We start from the raw sequence: 25,792 nt of genomic DNA, 5'->3' as shown, positions 1-25,792 counted from the left end.
TTCACTTCAAAATATGGTATTCAATGTCAAAAAAACTCTGCTCCAACGATTTATACGCAGTAGAAATATGTAAGGAAATAGAATCTTTGGAATAACTGCCGGGACATAATACATTTTCCGTTTTTCGTTCAGTAATTTTTTGTTGAGTCAATGTCTTTATGTTTTTTTTTATTTGAGTAAAGCAGAGAGGTTTAGTTTTATGATTGATGATTGTGTAATGGGTAGTGGTTTTTGTGACTTTAATGTGTACATATGTAGTTGGAAAGGACCTATAGTTAAGACCCGATATTAACTCTATGCTATTACAACATTTGTTATTGATTTTAACAAACAAATACGTCCATTGTAATTGAATAAAAACTATTTGACTTGAATAGCAGTTTCGTGGACAACATAATTTTCTTACTATGAATGCAGGCATGTGATAAATACCTTAAGATTGAAATGCCAAACACTATAATGATGTCATTATGTAGTAAACAGCGTAAAAGTATTAAAGAACAATCGTTTTCAAATTCGTTTTGACATAATTTCTGTTATTTTATTGTCAAAACAATATAGCTGTCCTAACACATTTCCGAAAAGCACAATTAATAACAAAACAACTTAACAAAGTTGTCCTCAACACGAATTGAATTGAGGCTCTTATTCTTACTCCAGTGCTGAAAGGGATAATACAGTGGCAACGTTAATGGGAATCTTGTGTGGCGAAGTGTGGGGAATACACAATATTGCCTCAATACACATAAAAAGGCTTTTTATTTTCCCATATTGAAGACATTGTGGAAATAGCGACCCGAAACTTCACGAGGGGTTAAGAGACAATGATTTTAACGGGAGAATGACGTGTTAGTGAAATATGTTAATAGGGTAAGGATGCCTATTATGAGATAGGCGCCAAATATGAGATAGCTAGGTATTGGCCAAACTATGCATGTCAGCCATTTCGCGCTACTGTCACGCGAATCAACATAGCAACAATACTAAACGTCTGCTAGGTCGCCGGCCACCGGCGATCTAAGGACCTGTGCGTGCAGGTTAATACATTGTTGTAAAACCAAATATTTTTCGTCACATGTTTACAGGGTATGTAACCACTTTATTATTACGTTGAAAGCGTGAAAAAAATATTTAGTTTATAACTAATATAATCAAGTTTAAGATGTAAATGCAGTTTTATTGTGTTTTCACTGTGAAACAAAAACAAGGGATCCATTTCGTTAAACTGTTTTTTTTCCTAATATGAGATATGCTGGAGTTCCTAAAATGGGATACACAAAAATAACTATTTTATGTTTTGTACTGAGATTAATATTGTTAGGCATAAACCGTGATAGCTAGAAAGCAGAAATTTTCACAAATGTTGTATTTCCGTTGCTGCTTTAACAACAAATACTAAAAATTTAAAAAGTTAAATATTAAGGGGGATCCCCATACAATAAAAGATACATTTCTTTTTCGTTTTTTTGCTCAATATTAATTTTCTATTACAGATGATGGTACGAAATTCGTTGTGCGCAAGTCCGACTCGCACTTGGCCGGTATTTCTTATGTTTGTTTACTATAAATTTTAAAGACGTTAATATTGGATACTATCTTATATTAAGAACCCCTCATATCTCATAATAGGAGACCCTTTACCGTGGACTTCTTTTCTGTAATTTTTCTCTTTTGACAACCCAGCCAGAAAAATATTTTATTTAGCACTAAATAGCTACTACACATTTAAAGTACATTAAATTTCCTATCTAAAACTATATCTTTGGAAGCTTCAAATGAAACAGTTTTATTTTTATAAACAAAAATAAAAATGGTATCTCATAATAGGCATCCTTACCCTAGTAATGGAAAATAAAAATAAAAATGAATCACTGAAATGTACGCCCATAAGTTTTGTACAACTAAACTAAATTGGATAATTATCTTTTTTGTATGTTTTTAACTATTGGTAGTTGGTTTGTAAAGGATGGATGGGATCAAGAGTCCTACGGGAACGGAATCACTGTGATAAAATTGTAGGGACAGTCTGCTAGTAGAAAATAAATACTTAAAGTAGTTTTCTATAAACATTGTAGAAAAGACGACACAAAAAAACAAAACGAATTTAAAAATACAATTCCATTTTTTGTTACCTAATTTAAATTTCGTATATTCGAAAAAAAGATAGTTGAAAGTTCATTGCCAACATTCTAAATATAAAATGGCGTATAATTCAAAGCATGGCACACCAAGGTTGTTATTCGTTTCGGCTCGAGGCACAGACAACATGCTCATTATTTTATCAACGGTAATCGTAGCAAATTAAAACCAACTTAGCGGCAATAAGCAATAATCAATTGACTATTTGCGCGGAAGATTTAAGAATTGAATACTTGATGATGTCAGCTAATATGAATGGTCATAGTCAAGAATAAAAAGAGGAAATTAAATTCGTAGAGCATTTATTAAACATGATGATTACTTGAATATTTTTTTAGAATACATCTCTCGCACTAGGATTTGTCTTGTGTCACGGGGATTTTTAAGCTGCGTGTGGACTGACTTAAGAGCTTTGACCGAGCGCGTTTTTAGAAGGAATTTGTTTTGTTTCCTAGCGTAGACGCAGCTTTACAAACATACGACCAACGGACACAAAGTTCAACTAGACTCGTAACAACAAATTGTGGATCGCACAAATATTTTTTCATGTGGGAATAGAACCTACGACCGACGCACTGGTAGTGGCGTGGTGACCTTAACCACTGCGCCACAAAGACTGTCAAATATATTATTATATAAATAATGTTTATTAAGACTAAGGTGACAAAGCCAACCGTGACGTCAATCGTTTTATTTCAAGTAGACACTAAAAGCAAATAAAAATAATTCTATCTACGCGAGACACATTAAACTTGAAAAACCATTACCGCCTACACTAAGTTCTTAATACACGCGCAGGTCTAAGAAAAGAAAAATCTTGAAAGCGTTGAAATATATTATTCAAATTCGTCATAATTATTAATAGAGTGTGAGAGCTGTCACGGTGTTGGCGAAGAAAAGACGAGCATAAGGGCCTATTCAAACCTAAGCGAAACGTACCGCGCGGGTTTCGCACAGGTATTTTAGTATCAAGTTTGAGTTTGAGGCGCCCATAGCCAGTTGTGCTCACCAGTCGGTAAACGATTTGTGGGTTAAGCAAACTTTGGACTGGTCATTCCATAGATGGGTGACCGAATATATGAATTGGGCGTATCCGTGCTTCGGAGGGCACGTAAAAAGTCGGTCCCGATTGTTATCAATCAGATAATTGCCGTTAAGCCACGTCAAAGGACTTCGCGCGACAACTTTGACACTAGGTTGACCACTAACCATACGATAAGAAGAAGTATCAAGTACCGCGGCTAGAGCGACCTGAGCGATATTCGCTGCCGCGCGTTATTCTACCCACAAAGATAGCGAAATCCGTTTTGGTGTGAAAAGTAATATTACCGCATACCCACTGGGTTTTCCTTGCCGACAGAAGCGGATATCGCTTAGGTCTGAACACGCCTTTAAATGGGTATTAGGACCGGTGTTCGGAGGTTCCGTCAATATTGGATATAACCGTGTTGATCGCGTTCAATTACGGTAACAGTTCTTGTCGGGTCTGATAGAACAAGAAAAGGGAATTATCGGGACATTTTCGTGTTTGAAGTGGAATTTTCATTTGTTTCACGATACCGGATACGACATTTAGAAATTAGGTTAAAGGGCTAACGGGATTGATTTTTGAAGCCTTTACTTCGCTAAAATAGAGAATATTCAATTCCAACAATACTGTCTGAGTTTTCTGGAACGCCTGGAGTCAGGAAGTTGAGGTTGTAGACCTGATTGCCTGACCGCTCACTGGTCCTGTCGGTATAGCCGTTCCACCGGAGGATTGAAGAATGCTCCTGTGTGTTGTGTACACACTTTAACATGGTAAACATAGTCCTGCACAATTGGCTGGTTTTAATTAAACTCACATTATTATTTATTATAATTATAAAAGAGATTCAAAAAAATTCTATATTAAATATTGAATTCTTTGTAACCTTTTATTAATCGAACGTTAGTTTTCGCTGTTTGTTTTTTGTTTTTTCTGTACTGGCTGAAATTGACTAGCGCGTCAAATATTTGCATAATATTTGATATAATTTGCCGCCATGTTTCAACGTTTTAAAGTGTTATTTACTCAATCTGTATTGGACCGCACACAAGTTAAACAAAAATGTTTGATATCGGGAATAAACGGGACATGTTTGTGGCAACATTCTATGTTAGAATAAATATCATTATAGGCTGTTTTGATAAAGACATAACCTGATTTTAGATATGGGTTTATTGTAGACGATTTTAGATGTTTTTCGATATTTAGAATATAAACAGAAGTGCCATTTTTAGAATCGGAGGCTATTTATTATATATCTCTGTTGACAATTATTTGAAAGCCACTATGTTGTACATTGACTTTTTCCTTTAATAATGGTAGTTAATATGACCCGTCAAAGTAGCAATCTACTGCACAAAACACACAAAAATTTGACTTTCACTGGTTCTCGACTAATATACACAAAGCGCATGCAGAATACTGTTTTAGTTTTACTTTGGTTTATGTAATGCCTATTATTAGGCTGTTACTTAATGTAGTTTTAGATATACTTAAAATTTTGTTTAAAATTTTTACCGCAAAAATAGTCACTAATATAATACTACCATAAACATTTTTCTCTAAAATAATGTTGCCTAAACACTAAAGCATTTTCATCTCAATCTTATACCACAAAATGCGTTGACCAGAAATAAACGAAAAAGCGTGTTTACCGTGCGGTGGATGCATGCACTTCAATTTGTTGGGTACTGCACACCGAGGCATGTCCAATTTAACATGGCCGGTCGGACAGACGGACGCAAATTGTTCCCTAGTACATATCGCTGAGCTGCACTCATCATGGTAATGGCGGTGCAAGTTCGTGTATTACTTTTTGAGATGGTAGTTTGGTTTTTATTTGACTAGTTTTATAGTTGAGGAAAAAGTTGTTTCGTTTTAATGGTTTAAAATTACAGCTTGTATTTAAGAGGAATTTTTAAGCTCGGTTTTGTTTGAGTAGGTATAAATATTTGATAATGAATTCAATTTTTTTTTGCTAATTAGTTAATATTGCCTTAAGATGTAAGTACAACTAATGCGAACTAATGTAAATTGACACTCGTACTTTATCGATTATGCTGGGGCTACATTAGCGGGCTATGGCGAATATTCGTGTTAACGCGATGAATGTGGCCGGGTTCATCGTGTCATCGCGTAGTATTCGGGCGAAGACGATGTAGTATCGAGGAGCTGTCGGTAAACTGGCGCGAATCAAAGGGATTTGTCGCGCCAATATTCGCTTAGGTGGCTACATCTACGTCAATTCAGTGTCGTCCAGACTTTGAAGCGAGACGGACGTGTATTTAATTTTTTACACTATGGAGTTCCTCCATTTTTAATTTACCGCTCACGTCTCCGCACAACAAACTGAACAGCACAAGGCACGATGCATCGCGTCAACTCGACACGAATCTTCGCCCGCCTTAATGTAGACAAGAACATCGCCCATACCCGAACACGATGTTTTTGTCGCGCCAACACCATACGAATCTTCGCTCGCTAATGTAGCCCCAGCATTACAAAGCAATTTTTGTCAAACAGTAAATCGATAGAAACATTTATGAATCTCAATTTGCTTTGCAAACGTTGCAAAACGTAAAAAAAACAAACATAAATCTGCAAGCCAGTTACATTTTGAAATTGGAACGACTCCACTTAGTAAGCTTTAAATAAAAGTGCAGCGCCGGATTAAAAAAAAAGTTATGCGGTGGAGTGTCTCCATAGAGCCACCGGCTTTGCGGCGCGGCGTAAATAAAAATGATACTATTTTTACTTTTGATTAGTTTTTTATTTAATCAAACACCATTTTAGTTCCAAAAGTTAATTGAATTTAAAGGTTTGTAAGGGCATTTTAGTGTATAGAATAAACAATTGTTAAGTACGAATGGTAGGTAACAATATTAGCTTAGTCATAAAAACATACATGACCTACCCATAATTATTGCGTTTACGAAGTGTCAGTGATTTTATTAAAAAGTAAGCAATATTTTTGCGAAATTAGATCTGTTTATTAAACGATATTATGAAACTAATACGTAATTAGATTAATTAAAACACGCCATTCAACTTCATGTTTAAAATTTAAAACTAGTAACATAGAAGACTGGGAGCGAAAAAAAAGGATATCGTCATTGTTTAGGCTATATATCATCGCGCTACTACCAATAGAAGCAGAGTACCAGCAAAATGTTACAAAAACGGGAAAAATTTGACCCATTCTCCCTTATGTGACGCAAGCGAAGTTGCGCGGGTCAGCTAGTAAAGAAAATAATCTGCTTAACTTACCTTGAAAGCAAAAACGCATCAAGCACTTGCGGTTGCCTGGCATCAACCACGATGACGTGAGGTTGTCGCACGTCGGCGTCGCGTCGCAGCGCGTCGAGGGCGTCGCGCGCGTTGCGAACGGAGCGCGCCTCGCCGCCTGCGCGGGCAACAGCCGCGCACGCCGCCGCGCACACGCGCGATGCGCGCTCCGGGAACACGCATAGTAACTGGGGACAAAGTATTTATTATGACACGAACTATACGAGAACATAAGACATGATATCATTATACATACAGTCATATGTGCAATTCTAAATAGTACACAAATATATAAATAAATAGTCATCTTGTCATACAAAACCGCTGGTTATGATGATATCATTATAATAATACTTTCAAATTAATGTTTCAAGAATAACGTAAATTTTAATTAGTCCGTCAATCGGATAAAATAGGAACTTTACAAAAGCACTCTTTTTAGTTAACTGATGTTGTACATATATTTTATATTCATATTATATGGGGTCAGTCTACTTCAATATCTGTGTCAAATAACATTGAAAGCATTTTTTTATATACAAACCAAAACAACAATCGATTTCTAATAACGCTAACTAAGCAATGTGATGTTTCTTTCTACGTCACTGTTTAATGTTATTGAAAGGCTCATATTACATTCAAACTAAGTAACTAGAAGGTTCATCAATGTCGCTGGAATTTAATGATAGATGACATAAAAATTCAAAGAAGCAATTAATTAGAAATTTTAAATCTGACACGGCGATTGAAGAGCTCTTTGGCTTTAGAAAAAGGTTTTAAAAGGCATTTATTGAAAAGGAGAAGGCTTCTGAAAATCCAATAAAATATTTAAGTTTTTATAGTTGCTCCAAAAAAGAATAGTCTTATAAAAAAGGAATGCAATTTGTCATTACATTTTAGGAGAAATGTAACAATTATTTAGATCGTTGGATAAGAAGGTTGGTACTATTTCTTAAATTCTATTACACAGCTCTAACAAATATGAAAAACCACATAGAATGTTTTTAAATATATCGACTAACTGTCTGCTACAGTTACTACAATTGTAAACGCAGGAATAGAAAGTAACTACGTACGAAATATAAGTGAACAAAAGTACAGGTTAATATAAAATGCTATTAAAAAGTATAACAAAATAAATACTCACTAAAAAGCTCATAATAATATTATTGTTGCAGGAATACCACAAACAGCCACAGATTGTGTTAAAATATTTTAATTAACTGTGTTGCCAGTAATTGCTAGCGACAGTGGGCAACACCACTTCATTACTTTTACTGTATAACGCGAATGTTATGTGCCACATATAAAATCGTATTGTATTTAAGTGAAGCATATTAGTGGTATTGTGTTTGAGTTCCGTAGTATTTAATTTTATTATCGAACAACATAATGTGAGTACTTTTCAACGGATTTGGAAAGTACTTTGTACACAGTAGGTACTGTTTTGCTTTAAGTAACTGAGCTATACCTTAAACTTTTAATTTGATAGACAAATATGATTCAAATCCAACGTGATTTTAGCCCAATAAGTATGTATTTCACAAGCATTAGATGCAATGATATTTTAACAATTCTAATCTCTTGTCTATTTAAGACGTAAATAGACCTTATGCTTAGCACTTGGGCAAGCGATGGCCGCGATGTTAACATTTTTAAGCCAAATATTTTTTTCGCAGTCCTTCAAACTGATGAGTGGCCTTTGTAACCACTTGGTGATATAGTTCATAGCATTTTTATGCTTTATAAACGTCAAATAAAATAATCAAAATGTAATATTTTCTTATCTTACAAAGGAACCCAAAAACAACTTGTATGCAAGCAATCTCATATTACGATGAGCTTGTGAAATCCTATAGCTATTAGTTTTAATTGAAACTTGAATATTTGATCGCGTAGAAGACAGGTTAGTTGTGTAAGGACATTGAATAAGAAGGTTTTAATCAACAACCTGCTGTTTGTATATGCCTTCAGGGAATAGTACGCTGCAGGGGAATTTGAAAGATTTGTAGTAGAGATCTGTTTACAGACATTATTAGTTAAATATTTTAAATTCAAGGTTACCTTGTCGAGTTTAGTTTTGTTTGTTTGTTTAACCCCCGGTATCTGAGGTACATTTAGCGGTAGTTTATCCATTCAATAGCGTTAAAACTCATATAAAAACGCTATTGAATAGATAAACTACCGTTAAATGTACTCAGAAACCGGGGGTAAGAGAGTCTCGGGTCTTCGGTTTGACTCACGATTTTGGCAAACCATTATGTATTTATACATAGTAATACATACATATCCAATGTCATATGCGTGAATTAATGCAGATGGTTAAATGGACGTAAAAGTAACAAAAATACTTGTTGGTGCCTTATTTTTGTTTAATGAACGGTAATTTATATATGTACTAGCTGACCTTGCAAACGTTGTTTTGCCATATAAATAAATAAAAAGTGTTACTTAGGGGTATGAAAAATAGATGGTGGCCGATTCTCAGACATACGCAATATGCTCACGAAATTTCATAAGAATCGGTCAAGCCGTTTCGGAGGAGTATGGTAACGAAAACTGTGACGCGAGAATTTTATATATTAGATGTATGTTGGACGTTGGTTATAAGTTCTTACCTCGAGCGGTTCCGGCGGCGCGTAGAACATAGCAGAAGGGATGTGCGCGGGCGGCGGCGACCTGTTCTGCAAAGAGACAAATTCCGTGTAATATGCATCAACAAATAACTAACTTAATATTTAAGTAAAGCAAAGAGATACAACCTTAAATATAAAATATGCTGTATTTATATCTATAGAGAGATTTATCGAGCAGGCTTGGCATCTGTATATCAGCATAAAGTGTGATTTTCTGGTCCTGTTTGTGTGGTTAGGTTTAACTTACATTAAGTAATTTCTATATTGTGCTTTAAACTTTTTGTGCTAGACTCGTTATATGCCTGCAAATACGACAGAAACTTCAAAATAAAGATAATTTCTAAATAGTGTAAACTCGAGTCTAAGTGTCAAAACTTTACAAAAATTTTCTTATAGTTGGAATTATCTACATTTTAAAATGAAACAAAATGTCATTGAACTAAATATCTGCCTCTTGAGTTTAAAACAAGAAACTAATATAAAATAGTTTACTCTCGGGAATGATACACAATAATCACTATTACAAACTTTGAACGTAAAGCCTTAAATGTACGAAGTGCAATAACACGTTTCAAGTATAAAGTACGTGATCTTTTCAAGTGCAGTCACGAGCAAAAATATGTTGATTTCATACTTTTCACAGTAAAACATTTTCAAATGTATATTTATTATTTTTTTGTATGAAAATGACAATATCATTTATGCTATTAATAACCTGTCCAATTGATGCAGTGTAAAATTATTTTAAAGTGAACAAACTGGAAACACAAAATATATTTATTTGTTTTTGCAAATAACAGTTTACAAACATGAAAGCGTAAAATAATATTCTTATTATGTTATCGTCAATGTATATAACCTTGTATTAATAAACTGCCTATTTAAAAAATAATTGTATACATTAAACATACAGCATACAAAGCAGACAACATGAAGAAAAGTTATATGCAATTTAATTTATTTTTTATCTTTCTATTTTAATATGCTACTAGGTATTGAAACCCTATTTTGCTTTTGACTGTACAGTGTACAATGAACATTTGCTATAGTTCTTCAGACGATGAAAGTTTGTTAAAGCCCGTGTACATGTGGTTAAAGGACACGCCCTATAAGCTCCTAGCTCATTGTCAAGGGCAGGTCGTGAACGTGTTGTTAATGCTAAGTTAATATACCGCGTGGGACGCCTTCAGGCATTTATCTCTACGCTGCGAAGATCCGATCAATCAATTCTCTCGGATTTGCAGTGTTTTCAATAGTATTGAAGAAGAAACTGAGTTTATTTGTGACAGTTTTTGAAAGTGTTATTGTATTGGTTAAAGTTACTCAGGTTTCAATATATTATGTAGAAACTTATAATGATAGTATTAAATACACATTTAGAATGAATTCTTGTGTTTTATGTAGCTTTACATCTTTTAGAAGTACCTGTTCAAGGCTCGGAACAAAAAAATAGGGAAAATTTTGTTTGTTTGTTTTATAATCTTAACTAGCTCTACTCTTTCAACTGTCTCTGGCTTTGCCTGACTTATGCTAACCCTCAGAATTCTATAAAAATACTTAAAAAAGTAGGTATATAATATTATATAGAACCTTAAAAAGACAATCAATAAACTTTACTGTTTCAAGTTTCAACTAAGCTGCAAAGTTTTAAAAGCTATTTCTAATCGAACCTTTAAGATAATTTAAGTAAGCGATAAAGTTAGTCTTCCATTTGTCGTGGACAATCCCTGGGGTAATCTACACGCGGTCGAGCGCAAGCAATGGAGGCGTAACAAGGCTCTAAGTTCACTAGCGGTTGCTGCTAATTGCATATGGCCCTTTATAATGTTAGTTCATTGCATCGTAAGTTCAAGTTACTTTGTTTCGTCAGTGTTTTGTTCTTCGTCAATTTTTTATTACATTGGACAGCTCGTGCGATTATTTCCAGTCAGTGTTATCGTATCACTTTTCTATTGACGTTTAGAACCACGTTATAATATATGCTGGAGACCCTGTATGTGTATCATGTATGTCAGTTGGCAACTAGTGTACTTCAAATTGAAGGCCACAATTCAGTCCATTGCTGCTTTGACGTTACGTATCAATCACTATAATATAAGGAAGAAAGCAATGTACAGCACAGTAGTCAACAGATATGCATAATAATAAGACTCCGTTGCTCTACTGTTTATATTCTAAACTTGACAAAGTTCGCGAATGGAAGCATAGGTAGAATATTCGCAGCTGACAGTGGCCTATTTACTACAGCAACTTTATTTTGGAACTACACATATTATTATAACAATCTAGCTCAATCGCGTATACTAAGGTTCAGCATTAAGTTGTCGGACTACAAGCATCTTCCACCAGTTGATAACGGTGTACACAGCCACACTATCAGTGTGTGTATGTGCTGACAAGTCTATTATTCTGAGGGTCCGAAATCTCCGGGGATACAGATTGCGGAGCATGCGAGTGCCAATGTGATCCGATTATGGCTTGCGATATACGCTTAGCTAGATGCTGTTGGGGATATCACACAAAATGTGTTGGAGGAAATTATATTGTAGCTTTAGATGGTTTAGTGGCTTAATAGTGTCTTCTAGATATCAGATTTGGGTTGCGTTTTAAAATATTTGGATCAGATACTGTTTTCTTTAGTTTTTGATTTTTGGAATGATAGGAAGAGAAAAGTAAAATAGGTATTTATCGTATCTCCGTATTCCGCTGTCTTTTGTAAAGTCCGAGGAAGACTGGCAGTATTTCTACGGTGAAAGGCAGAATTACATATATAATTAAAGAATACAATTTGAACAGACATAAAGCAGTTTGCACGTATCAAGTGGCGTTGATTCGTTTTTGCTTAGGCTGTGGAAACTAGGTTTTTGCATATAATTTCTGCACCATGTTTGCAAAGAAACAAATGCGGTTAGTCTAACCGCATTTGTTTCTTTGTAAGTAAAAAAAAGTTAAATTTAGTTAAGGTTAAAAATTTGTTGGAAAGTAGCTTACAAGTGGTTTTTACAAACGAAAATTCGCTTTCATCCGCAAATGGCAAATTACTTTAACCCTAAATAATATACCGTGTTAAGTCCACAATCAAATTACATTTGCATCGTATTCAGCCCGTTTGTAACTGGTATCAATAAACATCTAGGTCTTTAGTACTGGAAAAACGAGGAACAAAGCAGTAATAATTGACATTCATTAGCTTTTGTGAGACTGAATGGATTAATGAACGGATAATGATTGTCTGTCACTCAACGAATTAAAGAATAAATGCATGATATTAAAATATTATGTTTGAATTTACAGGCAGATAGGGTTTTTAAAGTAAATTCAACACGTTAGGAAAGTTGATTTACATATGGTATTAAAAAATGTTGTCTGATTTCTGAAAAGTGAAAGAGGTATAAGTTTATTTTCTATATTTTTGTTTTTACTAATAACCATGAAATAATGAAGCTATTCGCAGCATATCGGACACTTCAACTAATCCTAAGCTGCTTACAAAAATTTACTTACAACACTAATATGGGATAGTAATTAATATGGGAACCAAACCCAAACCAGACTGATGGACAACGGTAAAACAGAGACTTCACAAAAAGTATACTAATAATATCAAAAATATGCGTATAATAATAAAATCAATATAAACTCCAGCAATAACTTTCCCATTAAAATCGGTAAATATGAAAGCAGTAAAGGATTTATCAATTTCCCCGCTTTAATTATCCTCTATAGAAATCGTAATGTATTAAAACCTTGTATGTTTAATGGTGTTGCCAATTAATTAATTAGCTCTTTTATCAAATTATTTGAACATTAACATGTTGTGAATGAGATGAGGAGCTTTAAATTGTTATTGATGAGGTAAATACATATATTTTATTAGGAATGGAACCTAAAATAAGGTTTAATAGATTTAAATAAACTATTAATTCGGATGACAATGATTTATACCAAGCACAGATATTGTTAAAACCATTTGGCGAATAAAAAGAGTGGCCAGGAGTTTCTTGCCAGCTCTTCTCATTGGTCCTACCTTCCGAACTGGCGGTAAATTCACTCTCTGTATCCTTGACTATCATAAATAAGTGTCAGCACTTGACCTAAATGATTTGATTTTTTATTTTTTTTGGACATTTTTTTACTTTTTGGTTTTATAATCAACTGTAAGGGAGTGCTGCTTTTAAGTATGTTTTTAAATAAACCTTTCAGTGGGATATAATAATATATAGTTTCAAAGTATATAATCGTAATTTTGGTATCACTGTTGAATTTAATGTCACGATTAACTCGGAATCAACAGAACGGATTTTCATGCAGTTTTACCAATATATAGAATAATACCGAGAGAGGTTTAAGTGTATAATTTGTATAAATTATAGCCCTAGAGTTAAATAAAAAAAAAACAACCTGGGTGTGTTGTTGTGTATTAAAATCTTATTAATTAAAATATGTATCAACTGCTTTCAAAAAAGGTTCTTAATTAATGAAAACAGGTTCTTGCCAAATATTAATATCCGTTACTCTTTAAACGAAGGTGGTCCACAGTTGTAATTAAACGTCTAAACTGACATTAGTTTTGATAAAAAATTAATTATTGTCACTAGAGCGGCCATTTAATTCGAGTTTCTGATTTAATCTTGATTTACATACATCTAAACGAGATAAAATGCGGAACAAATTAATTAATTACAAACTTTCTAAACGCATTTGAAGCCAGTTTACGCCTAATATGATGAACGTTTTATTTCTTTTAAATGCGTTTGACTTGATTTTGGTTGCTACTTATCATAAATATTCATTTTCATAATTATTCAAACAAACATTTTATGCTTTATTTATAGGGCAATATCAACATTCGCTAATATCATAAATGCGAAAGTAATTCTATCGACCTACATACAAATAATCACGCCTGTTACACCCGAGATGTAGGCAGAGGTGTATGAAATGTACATAGCGAACAACACAATTTAGTTCACAAAAATAATTGGTAAAATCGGTCCAGCCATTTATGCGTGATGCCGTGACCAAGGAAAACGGGTTTCATTTTTATATATATAGATAATATAGATTTTACCTAATTTTGCCCCACAACTGGGCAAAGATCCTCTGGAATGAAGATGAAATTAGGCCTTTGCTCCATCACGCTGGCCAACTGCGGTTTTTGGGACTTTGTATCACTTCAAAAACCGACATTTTCATATATTTTTTTACTAACGAATAACTTAGAGTCATTCGGGGTAACTGTTCGCAGTGGGTAAGCAAGCGCAGGGCTTATATCTCTGATCGGGGTGAGGGGGCGGGGGTGACTGTTTTGGTCAATCATAGCTGCAAGCGATGCGAACTAGCCCCGACATGTCAGTGCGCCGCACGACTCTTTGTTGTTTATTTATTTGCAAAAAACTGTTTTAGCCCATTTGCTTGTGTCTTTTTTATTGTTTGGAAAACATTCTGACACACAAGATTGTAAAGCAACACCAGGAAAGTCATGTTTTTTTAATTAAATGGTTATTGTTGTTGAAATTTGTAAGCGTGATATAAAGTTATATTCATTACTTTGGACTCAGCGGTTCTTATATTCAATTTTGGGGTCTGCGGGAAAGTGTGCGCGGGTAAGTGGGCGCACGCGCACTCTTGCCCGGATTCATAAAGATAATAATAAATTTATATAATTTTAGTACCAAATAAACTCTTATTTACTTATTTGTTTTAGTGTAGCGCCATGTTTCGAAATTAAATTAGAAAAAAACCTGAACTTGCGACTGTTACAACAAATCGCTAAAGCAAAAGCTCTAATTGAACAGGGTAAAAGTAAAGCAATTGGTATAAGCGAGTCATGTCTTCGCAAAAGACTTAAATTAAACGTAGCTGCATCTTCAATAGGTCGGTTTAAGCCAGAAACAGTACAAATTATTTAATTTGATTATTTATTTTTTTATATTTATACCTAGAATGTTCAAGTAGTTTTGTTGGTTTTGTGTTTGGATTTTCTGAGAAGGAGATGTTTGGTTCTGGTTAATTTTCATTCAATTTACTTCAAAGGCTAGATAATTTTGGTGAAATAATTTAATTAATATCATTAATTTCGGTCAAATTAACCAATGCGTTCACTTGCCCCAAGTGCGTCTATTTACCCCATAGCTGTGCGCACACTTACCCACGACACGGGTCAAGTGTTCGTATTCCGGCTTTCAGTTGTTTTTGTCTGTTTGAATGAAAACTAATATACTTACAGATTTAGTTTGTCTTCCAAATTGTAGTCTAATAAATGTTTATTTTGATATATTACTTTTATTTTACTGATTACACTGTTCTAATTCACAATGTGGTCCCAAAGGTGAAAGTGCGCACACTTGACCCGAATGACTCTATAGAATAACGCTAGCAAAACATGAATTTATCTATAAACATTCCATTGAAAAGCAATTGTAAACAATAATCTAAACTGTAAAGCCTCCGTCCTTGGGCGAGTAGCGTACAAATTCCCCAGCCGATAGGTAGGCTCATTACTATTCGATCGAATAATTATTTAAGGGTTGGCTTTGAGACAACAGCGAACTAAGGGAGTTTAATTAACTATACGACACTAGGCGAATATAAAGTAAATGGGCCGATAGGTTTGTTTGCCTATTGGCATAATTAAATGTACGTAGGTCGCTTTACTGTGTATCTGTAAGTTAAATATCTGTTAATTGTGTGTTGCGATAATATCTATAGCCTTTACATAATAGATGCCTAGATATGGTATAATCAAACTTCATGTATATAGAAAGACTAAGCGCCTGTATCACGGTATGTGAGTGTCAGATAACCTATTGTTAGCTAAAGTGACTGTGAGTGTATGAGAAGAGCCGTCAAAATTCTATCTTATAAGCTACCTGGTGCTACTTATCCGGGAGTGATGAAATCGGGCATAAATATTAGGTCGGGGAAAAAGTCTTTTCGCATTATAGTATGTATGAACTTGTAATAAAATCTTTTCTCTACACAAAAAAGCTCGATATTTGGGTACCTCACGAGCTCACTGAAAGAGACCTAATGAACCGTGTACACATTTGTGATTCTTGAAGCCAAAGAGATTTTATTACAAGTTCATACATACTATAATGCGAAAAGACTTTTTCCCCGACCTAATAGAATAATAAGCTGTGGTATAATTTTATACTGTTGGGTGAGCACTAGTTCTAAGTAATCGGCGATGTCAGTGGCATAATGGAAGTTCCTGATGCTTCTGGGTTGGTTGCATTGAGTCAGGCATTTGTTTCTTAATGTCTCTGTGATGCAAAATTAGTTTGAAATGTGAAAAATTTCTTCTGTATTATTTTATTTATTTCTTCTGTATGCTTCAATGGGATATTGGTAACGTTATTACAATTGTAACGACATTATTAATGATTTGATGTTTTGGTTATTCTACTGATATATTTTATTACTCCAAGGTTTTTTTTATATATCGGGCAATACAATCGTGTCACACATTATCCGTATTTTACGGATTATCTATCGCGACATTCCATTTCCTGATTTGTGTGTCGCACGCGCATCCATCGATACACAAACAAACACAGTTGCAACACAAAATTTCAAATACCTAAAAGGCAATATTTTTTCAGATCTTTCCGTGGTATTTTGTATTTACGATTGCATCTGCAGTAATACTCAAAGAATTGATAAGAATTACGCATTGTTAACAATCGCTAAACTTGATTTCAGTATATCTTCGACTTTTTATTTCATTTATCGTCTCATACAACTAACTACAGTCACTTACATTTGTAATTGATTGGGTCGTTTAACAAATTTTGGCCTACAACTTATGATCTTAAAACTTATCGTTATATCCTTGTATCCATTAACTAAGTTAAGTAGCTTAAGTTTTTGATTAGCTTCGTGGCGACACTGGCTTTATGCCTAATTCTATCAAGACCACAGTAGATACCAAATAAAAAATATTTTTAAGTCGTATTTTTTCGACTGTTAAGCAACCATGTTCAGTTAAACTCCCGTAACATATATTCTTTCCGATTAACACTATATCCCGTACGGGTCGTACATTTCTTGCAAATATAATGAAATGTAATAACATAAGCAGCACAAAGAAACATACTTAGTAACTTTTTTATTTCAAATAAAAGTTTAAAAGTAACACGAACAAACAAGTTTGTTATCACTGCAACTCTATACGTCAAAGATAAACTAAAGAAAGAATAAAGCCACTGAACGCGGGGGATGTAAATAGACACAATATACACAGTACTGTCTGTTTTACATAACGTCTTATTACTTGCTCCACTGAAGGCAGGGTTCTAATTAACTGTCATATTTTCTTATTTGTACGCAAAATCGTAATGTTTTATATGAACTTTTGTATTTAGTTTACGTAATATTATACATAAGTTAGCTATTGTTTGCGATTTAATCGTAAAGATTTCTATAAAAACATCGAATCTGGCGTTTTTTTTGGCATATTAAACTCAAAAATTCAAAATCGTCAGATGTCAGAACCGTAGATCCTAGTGTTTGAGTAGAAAGTGTAAATATTCGCGAAAAACATCACCAGAGTTTTAATCGAAATTAGATCAGCTGATTGAACTGTTGAAGCGTACATCGTAAACAAACAAAGATACATTGTAATTTGTACTTAGCTTATATTATTAGAATTAGATTTTAAATATTGACAATTATGTATAATCCCATTACTAATTGAAATAAAAAGCACTACCTATAAAAACATAAACAGAAAGAAAACAAAGATCGGAACTCATTTGCAGTTTCAAGTTTAATAGCTATTTTTCCAATTAGTAGCGTATTTTCAGACGAGTTACAATTAAGGAAATTATAGAGACGCAATACTGAACGCTTTTTAACTGAAATGGTGTGGAATAATACGTTTAAAGTTACTCTTTAGTCGTTGCATAATGAATAAAGAGCTTAAACAATTATTAGTATTAAGTTGTGAATGTTTTTTTTTCATTTCCAACGATAATTAGAAGAGTATTTAAATGGAAATTGCTTCGAAAGCTTTTAAAGAGGTATGAGCAACGAAATAACGGTTTTCTAGGACAGTTTATTTTTAATACAAATGCTCATAGATCTCTTAATTTTGCATTTATGGTGTTCTCGCTGCGTATATAATAATATTATGTTTACTTTTAATGTTATATATTAGCCTATTGAGGTCCCACTGTTGGGTAAGTGTATCATCATGGCTTGTGAGAGGTGATTGGTTAGGATACCTAGACCGCTCGGTTTTCACAGCGCCTTTTTCAACATGCGTTTTAAATTTACCTTGCATAAATATCCGTCCATATTTTTATGTTTATCACTCGTTATTTCGAGTACCGATAAAAACCGCTGTTGTTTTTATTTATACATTTTAATTGAACAACAATATTTCAAAGCTTGGCTCGCGGCAACAATTTGTGGCCGTACATTGTCCCGGCATGTCAACTAATTGTGTGTTGCGGCTGTTCGGTTCACCATTAAATTTACGATCTGTTACATGATTTAAAATAAAGGTAAATGTTTGATATAATAACAGGGTAAAATATACATACATAACATTATTGCCTGTTATACCCGAATGTAAGAGCAGAGGTGTATGAAGTAAGCAGATCACAGTAATAATTACAAGGTAAATGGAGGCAGTAAATATTTTTGTAAATCATAATTTTAGTGTTGATTCTGTAAATGAGGCATAAATGTAAGTTTATGAGAAAATGCGCTAAAAGACACAAAGACAATATTGTTGATGTTCCACAAGCATGTCTGGAGTGTACCTACGCTTGGTATTATATTTTGGCGTGTACTTCTAACTGAACCTAACCTTTTAGCATCAGAATACACCTAGCAACTACATTAAAATCTTAAATAAAAAATGTATTATCAAAGTTATACCTAAGATGTATTGTGGAAAGAGAGAAGTCACAGTCAGACAGGACGTTGTGGAGAAAAACACAAGGATGAATGACCCACCATCGAATAACCGTAGAGACATTCTAGGAATAATATTTAGTAATACAATGACATGTTTGCTCCACTTCATGACGTGTTTTGGATAAAAATCAAAACGTATCGAATTGCGTAGACTGATAAAGAGCTGATGTATTGTTTTTTGATCTTCTGATAGTGTAGTGACAGTATCGCGATCTAATTGCAACGAGTTTATGAACACGGCCGGACAGATTCTTGATAAATGTGTTTCAGATCTAAATTGATAACTACGTCACGATTGTGTCATAATAGTAATAATATTTGAAGCATTTTAGGTACGTTGTATAGATCCTTCAGTTCATATCTTTTTATTTTGACGTCGTTTGCTGTGGCAGTTTCGATCCATCTTTGTAACATATCTTATGAATATTTCATAATATTTATATTAAAGCTATAAACAGACTAGTTGTGTTTTATTTGCTGTTACAATTTATTCTATTCAACAACAACTTTCGTGTTTGTTAACCAGTTTTAAAATTATTTAATTTTAAAGGGTTTTTCGAAAACATAGCGAAGTTTTGGAAAAAATATACATAAATTAAACGTTTGACATTAGGCTTTATTGACGCGCTACTACACAACAGACGCTAGTTCATTGTCACATTTGCTTATCTCCAAACATACATATAGGACAATTCTCCTTGGTACTATAGAAAATGATATCTAGATTCTAGATTCAGGCCAATACTCCATATAGATTAAGGTTACTAAGGCTTTATAAACAAATCTAAAGCATCCGATCAGTTGTCACGTAACTTAGTACCGCTTCTTCGAACTTAGATCGTTGGCTGTTGACTCTCAATGTATTTAATTGCTTTAATATTGAGATTTAGGCTTTGACCTCTCCCTCTGTATTGGAACTGCCTCCGAGGCATCGGTGTCCTCTTTCGTCAATAACTTCTTATTTAGACTTGTCAAATATCGCTCGGGATCTTTTAATCTTTGTCGTGTTGAATTTGGAGCATTTATTTTTAGATTCTTAGTATGAATTAATGTGTTTTTGAATTGACCATTTAAAATACAGGAACGTATTTAAAGTACAGTTCGAAAATGTCATCAGTATGTTACAAAATTGTTATGTTAAAAAACAATAAGGCGACTGACCAGTTCTTTTCAATCACATAAAGACACGTAAAGAAATCAAGAAGATGATTTTGTTTAGACAGCTCATAGTGAACAAAAGATTTAATTTTGCAATGAGTTGAAGTACTGAATCGTCTAATTATCACTCTAATTGAATGCAGTCACCTTTACTTTAAAGTGTTTGGATGGAAATACATATAAGTACCACTTCATTCATCAACATTTCAATATTCACTCTCATGCTTATTGTGGATGATGAGTGAATGACGTTTAATCTCATGCATTTGAAGAATGAGCTCGAAGTCAAAGTCTACACACTATCAGGGGTTTTGCATTGTTTGCGCACATTTGACGTCATAAGGCGGTACGCTACGAAATCGCAAGTCAACTGTACGATCATCAATGGATTGATATCTGTGACGTAAGAAGATAACTGTTTCTATACTGTCGCTACGGATTCTAGTGAAATTACGTCAATGTGACTCATTGTACGTAGTTTTGGAAGAATTCCGAGTTCATTGCCGCTCGTGTTTGTGTATCTATTGATTGTATCAGTTATACATCATGCTTAGTGCGGTTACTAAGAAAGTATTAGATTTATCGTTAGTATTGTCGTATGCTATGAAATATATGACTTTATAACGATTACAGTGTAGTTTTAACACGCGCCAGTCTAGCCGAATTAGTAAGTGCAACGGGTGTTCCCCTGATAAACCCCTGCGGATTTATGTACGACAAATGATTTGGCCAAAAAGTTAGATAGATTTTTGCTGAAACGTCAAGCTAGCTAAAGTTAAATGATGTGAATTCCCGTGTAAATATGATGATTGTCATGTACTAAGAACCATTCAATAGTCATCTAACCGCTCCGCTTAAAACACACTACTTTAATTTATATAAAATACAGCTTATGACGTCACATTGCTTAGTAATCAAACCAAACAACCAATCCTTACCGATTTTCAGTTCGGCATTTCGACTATTCGGGCCTAATTCACGTTGGCAACACCGATAGTAAGCTGTCAGCTGCCAGTGTGTAGCAGAAAGGCAGTAAGTAATTCACGTCGGTATAAATCAGCGCGGCTCACGTTCACACCGTGGCGAACGTCCGAATCAATTTCAATTTGGATGTACTTATTGTTTGTTTACGTGTATACTATAGAGGACGGCATTTTGCTTTGTTTTTACTTGCTATTGTAAAATGATGTGAAATGATGTACCCATGTAAAACTATGAAAAGTACAGGAAAAAAATGCTAGTCATTATTATTAAATAAACAATGCCTATATTAGGCAGTGGGTAGAATTTGGTCGTGAATGATGATGATAGTGTTACTGATTATAAAATGAAGGGGACTTACGCTCAACAGTGAAACTTCATGAGTTAAAAGATATAACACCATGCATGATTGTGTGATAGAGTGTAGTGACAGGTAATGTAAATTCGTACGAACTCTGCTTCTTTTGATAAACCCAAAATACAGCCAGTCTAAAATAAAAAACAGTTTCTATCTTTTTAAAAATACCTCGTGAACATAATTGGAACTAGAGCATATAAAACGGAATTAAGCAATTAATTGTACCAAGTGTAGGCTAAATTGTATCCAAAAATAAAAGTAATAAGTCTATTTTAAACAACTTTCTTCGTTCGTTCTCGTCTCACGTACGCACGAGTAAGATAAATGTCGTTGTTGTAAATCTTTCAATCGACAGATATCAAACAAACTAATATTGGACTACAGAGCTTTATTCTATTTACAATGTACATATTGTATCTTGCTACCTACGACTTGGGAAAAGTAATAAAGTAATGTGTACTTTAATGTCTTGGTAGATCGGTTATTGAAATTATTTGGTTAGATTACTTTTGCTTTTAATATTGCTACAGAGCTGTACCTCAATTCTCTACCACTATCGACTACCGACAACCGGCTAGCTATCGAAATTTTGGTATATTCCCGGTGTCCACCCCCTGCTTGTCCACCCCGGGTGGACAGAGACACAAATCTTTTAAAAAGTTCTCGGTGTCCACCCCTGGGGGACAGTGAGAATTAATTTTAAATTATTCCCGCTGGCCACCCCGGGTGGACAAAGACACGAGTTTCATATTACTACTCTCGATGTTCACTGCCGGTGGACAAAGCCACTGCTTAAATAATCATTCTCAATGTCCACGCTTGCTGGAATTGGGTGTAAATAATTATAACAAAATTAATTAAGTAGGTATATAGTTTAATCATATTATCAACATCTTTAGGGTAAATAGAAGTAGGTACACTATCTATTGTGTGTTTTCCCATATAATGTTGATTGACCCTAAGTTGCGGCACTTATTAAACCAAGGTATAAGTTATAACAATAAGCGTAAAAAAATATAATTCACGACATGCGAATGGGACTTGTCAATGGGGACTTCAATATTGATTTATTTCTAGAAAGGATGAGGATGTAAAGATTTTTCTGTGACTTTGATTAATACCTATTGTGATAATTATTTGTGTAGATTGAAAAAGTAAAAGATGTTGATAATATGATTAAACTATAAACCTACTTAATTAATTTTGTTATAATTATTTACACCCAATTCCAGCAAGCGTGGACATTGAGAATGACTATTTAAGCAGTGGCTTTGTCCACCGGCGGTGAACATCGAGAGTAGTAATATGAAACTCGTGTCTTTGTCCACCCGGGGTGGCCAGCGGGAATAATTTAAAATTAATTCTCACTGTCCCCCAGGGGTGGACACCGAGAACTTTTTAAAAGATTTGTGTCTCTGTCCACCCGGGGTGGACAAGCAGGGGGTGGACACCGGGAATATACGGAAATTTTGACATTTAGAATGTACTGCCAAAATATTTTCTACGACACCCGTCAGAGGGGCTGATCAGATTTTCATACAAAATTCTTCGATGATAGTACAGTTGTCGGTAGTCGATAGTAGTAGAGAATTGAGCTGCTGAACTCAGGATGTATCATTTGGTAATTAATTACGTAAATGAATGGAATAAATACTGTTTTGCTTTTTTTTAATTTACATTTGTTAAAAATAAGTATTGGAGTCGTGTCCGATTTTTGTTATAAAATTTTATTCAAGAAATAACATTGGTGTTTACATACAACGATGGCCAAATTATTGATTGAATAGAATTATTGATTTTAGTAAAATCTGCCCTTAGTATAAAACTTGTGTATGGTACACTGCAGCAGGCTAAACATTTACAGCGGATATTAATGTCATTGAAATTTAACTACCATAATTACTAAAATTATAATTAGTGTCTCAATGCCTCCGGTACATTTTGTTTATGAAGATTTGTCTAGCAGATAAGGTATCTTAGATCGAAATAACGCATGTAACTAGGATTACAGATTTTGATCGTATCATTAGACCTTCAGACCTTATCAAGATCTGTTAAACACCTACTTTTGTGTTACGAGTGGCGCTATAATTAAAATAATATAAAGATTTTAAATAAGATTGTTCTTTTTGCTATAGAATAATCAAGTAAGCAATATAATTATGTACCTTTTCTTGCAATGTTTGGTTGTTTGAGGGTTAATTTATACTACAAATTAATATAGTTAATAGTTTGTGGCTGAAATAATTTACTTTTAATATTTCGAAATTATACTCCGAAATAATTTAAACTGATTCGAATTGTAATTAAGGACAATTTAACTCCATGTAGGTATTTTTATATTTTTTCCAATTTCAATAAGTTATCGTAGTTTTTCATCACAGTTTCATGTTTCATTCAAATGTTTAATATTGTTCATTTACACCGACAGTGCACTTCTGATTTAGAAACTAGTGTTAAGAGAATGTGATATTTGTAGAATAGAGTAATTCCTAGTAATTTTGCCAGCATATATTATTTTGTGAATATGGCATTCTAAGAATAAATGGTTTATAGTTTAAGAGAATTGTTGCTTCAATGGCTCTTGACCATTTCAAATACAATGTTTCGTAATAATGGAGAGCCTGATTTCCAAATTCGAACTCTCATATAAACATTATATCAAAATTAGTTTAGTCGAACGCGAGATAATCGCGGATAAACATATCGCACCCCAAGATGAAAACTCCACAAAATTATTTTTTTTCAGAAACTAATAAAAACATTATCAGATTCTGAAAAAAAAAAATGTTTTTTTGATTTAGTGGAGTTTTCATCCAGGGGTGCGATATACAATACATACAGATCAAACCTCGATTTTTTAAAGTCCGTTAAATATCCTTGGACCGGTTCCCTTTAATTACCAATACACAAATTTACAGGCTTCTATCTCCTCACATAATGTTGGAGTGGATCAATTACTTCGCGTCGGGAATCAAAGCAGTACTTCCACGAACCCGGCACTCAGCCATCAAGCTTATTAACACGTGTCACCCGTATACGGAGGACTGTACACGTCAATTTTAATAGAACATTTATATTGGTATTGGAAGTTAAATGTAAGGGGTGAAATACGTTTGTAAAATGGAGTTCGAAAGAAGTAGGGGAGTACCTACTCACTTTTAACTGACTTTAAAAAAATGAGAAGGTTCTCCATTCGGCGGTTTCGTTTTGTATTCTGTTATCTAGACTTGTCTTGATTTAAGCTTATTACGTACAGTTCATAAAATTACGGTGTAAATTAATTGGGTACGTGATTTTCTACAGTCGGTGCTAACAATATAACTACAAAATAGTTTTTACGGAGTTTTTCGTGTAAAATTTCTTGATAGCTAGCCGGTTGTCAGTAGTCGATAGCAGTAGAAAATCGAGCTACTGTAGAAATATAATTTTATCTGGCTATTTTATAGTCACTACATATTTGAAACCACAACATCCCTAGCTTCCTATTTCTTCCTCGTATTTAACTTGTAGTTTACGCATGGATCACAAGAGTTTCAATTTCCGGGTCCAGAAAAGTGTTATTGGATTTTCTGTCGGTCGCAGTTTGTAGTTTAGCAAGTTTTACAAACAATATTTTGCAATGAAAACTAGAGGACATTCGGAAACGAACCCACTAGTTTACTAGCTGACCTTTAAAAGACCCACGGATCGATGGACACATAGCCTAAGTATTTTATAAGTGACATCGCTTTAAAGCAATGTCAAAATCAATCGAGCACTATTTAATTTTGATTCGATTTTACAAACTTTTGTAACTTAGTTGCTTAGGTTGCGAGTACCATATACCTATTATATTGTTATTATTTATTCTTATTCAAATTTTACGCAAGTGTCTGCTTGTTTTTCCCTGATAGAAGAGTAAATAGTTAGACTGGCTCAAACCGCATACAATAAGAAGTAGTTGAAGTTTTCCGACAAAATCAATACTATTTTATATGTAAAAAGAAAATACGTATAACACAACTCACTAGTATTAATACGTAACAAATCTCTTGATAAGATGGCGCCAGTGTTTGTGTACAAGCGATGTATTAATTAAACATATTACATATATCACTATCTACAAGGAAGTGATAATCTATAGACATTTCATTACACGTTTCATTGAGATCTTAGATTAATTGTGGAATCACGTGGCCTTAACAAAAGCGGCGATGGTGATTGTATATTTACAAAAATACGCGTGGCTGATGACACACTCACTTTAAAGGAAGCTTCAGCAATGAGAGAGACTAA

General features: G+C 33.9%; 1 protein-coding gene across 8 annotated transcripts in view; it reads right to left on the bottom strand.

Annotated features, from left to right (window-relative positions):
• Pde8 (phosphodiesterase 8) overlaps nucleotides 1-25,792 on the bottom strand; it is a 233,333-nt gene that overhangs the window by 50,909 nt on the left and 156,632 nt on the right. For 7 of the 8 annotated variants that reach the window (XM_076124910.1, XM_076124911.1, XM_076124916.1 and 4 more), the window contains 2 exons: nucleotides 9,070-9,135; nucleotides 6,434-6,639 (listed from right to left, as the gene is read on the bottom strand). In XM_076124910.1, the coding sequence (XP_075981025.1) occupies nucleotides 6,434-6,639; nucleotides 9,070-9,135 (272 nt within the window). The remainder of the gene's footprint in view (nucleotides 1-6,433; nucleotides 6,640-9,069; nucleotides 9,136-25,792) is intronic. The other variant, XM_076124918.1, reaches the window with a different exon arrangement.

Source organism: Anticarsia gemmatalis, chromosome 17 (assembly GCF_050436995.1).
Source record: "Anticarsia gemmatalis isolate Benzon Research Colony breed Stoneville strain chromosome 17, ilAntGemm2 primary, whole genome shotgun sequence".
Classification (NCBI taxonomy): domain Eukaryota; kingdom Metazoa; phylum Arthropoda; class Insecta; order Lepidoptera; family Erebidae; genus Anticarsia; species Anticarsia gemmatalis.
Note: the sequence above shows the minus strand (reverse complement) of the source record. Positions and strands in the feature narration are given on the sequence as shown.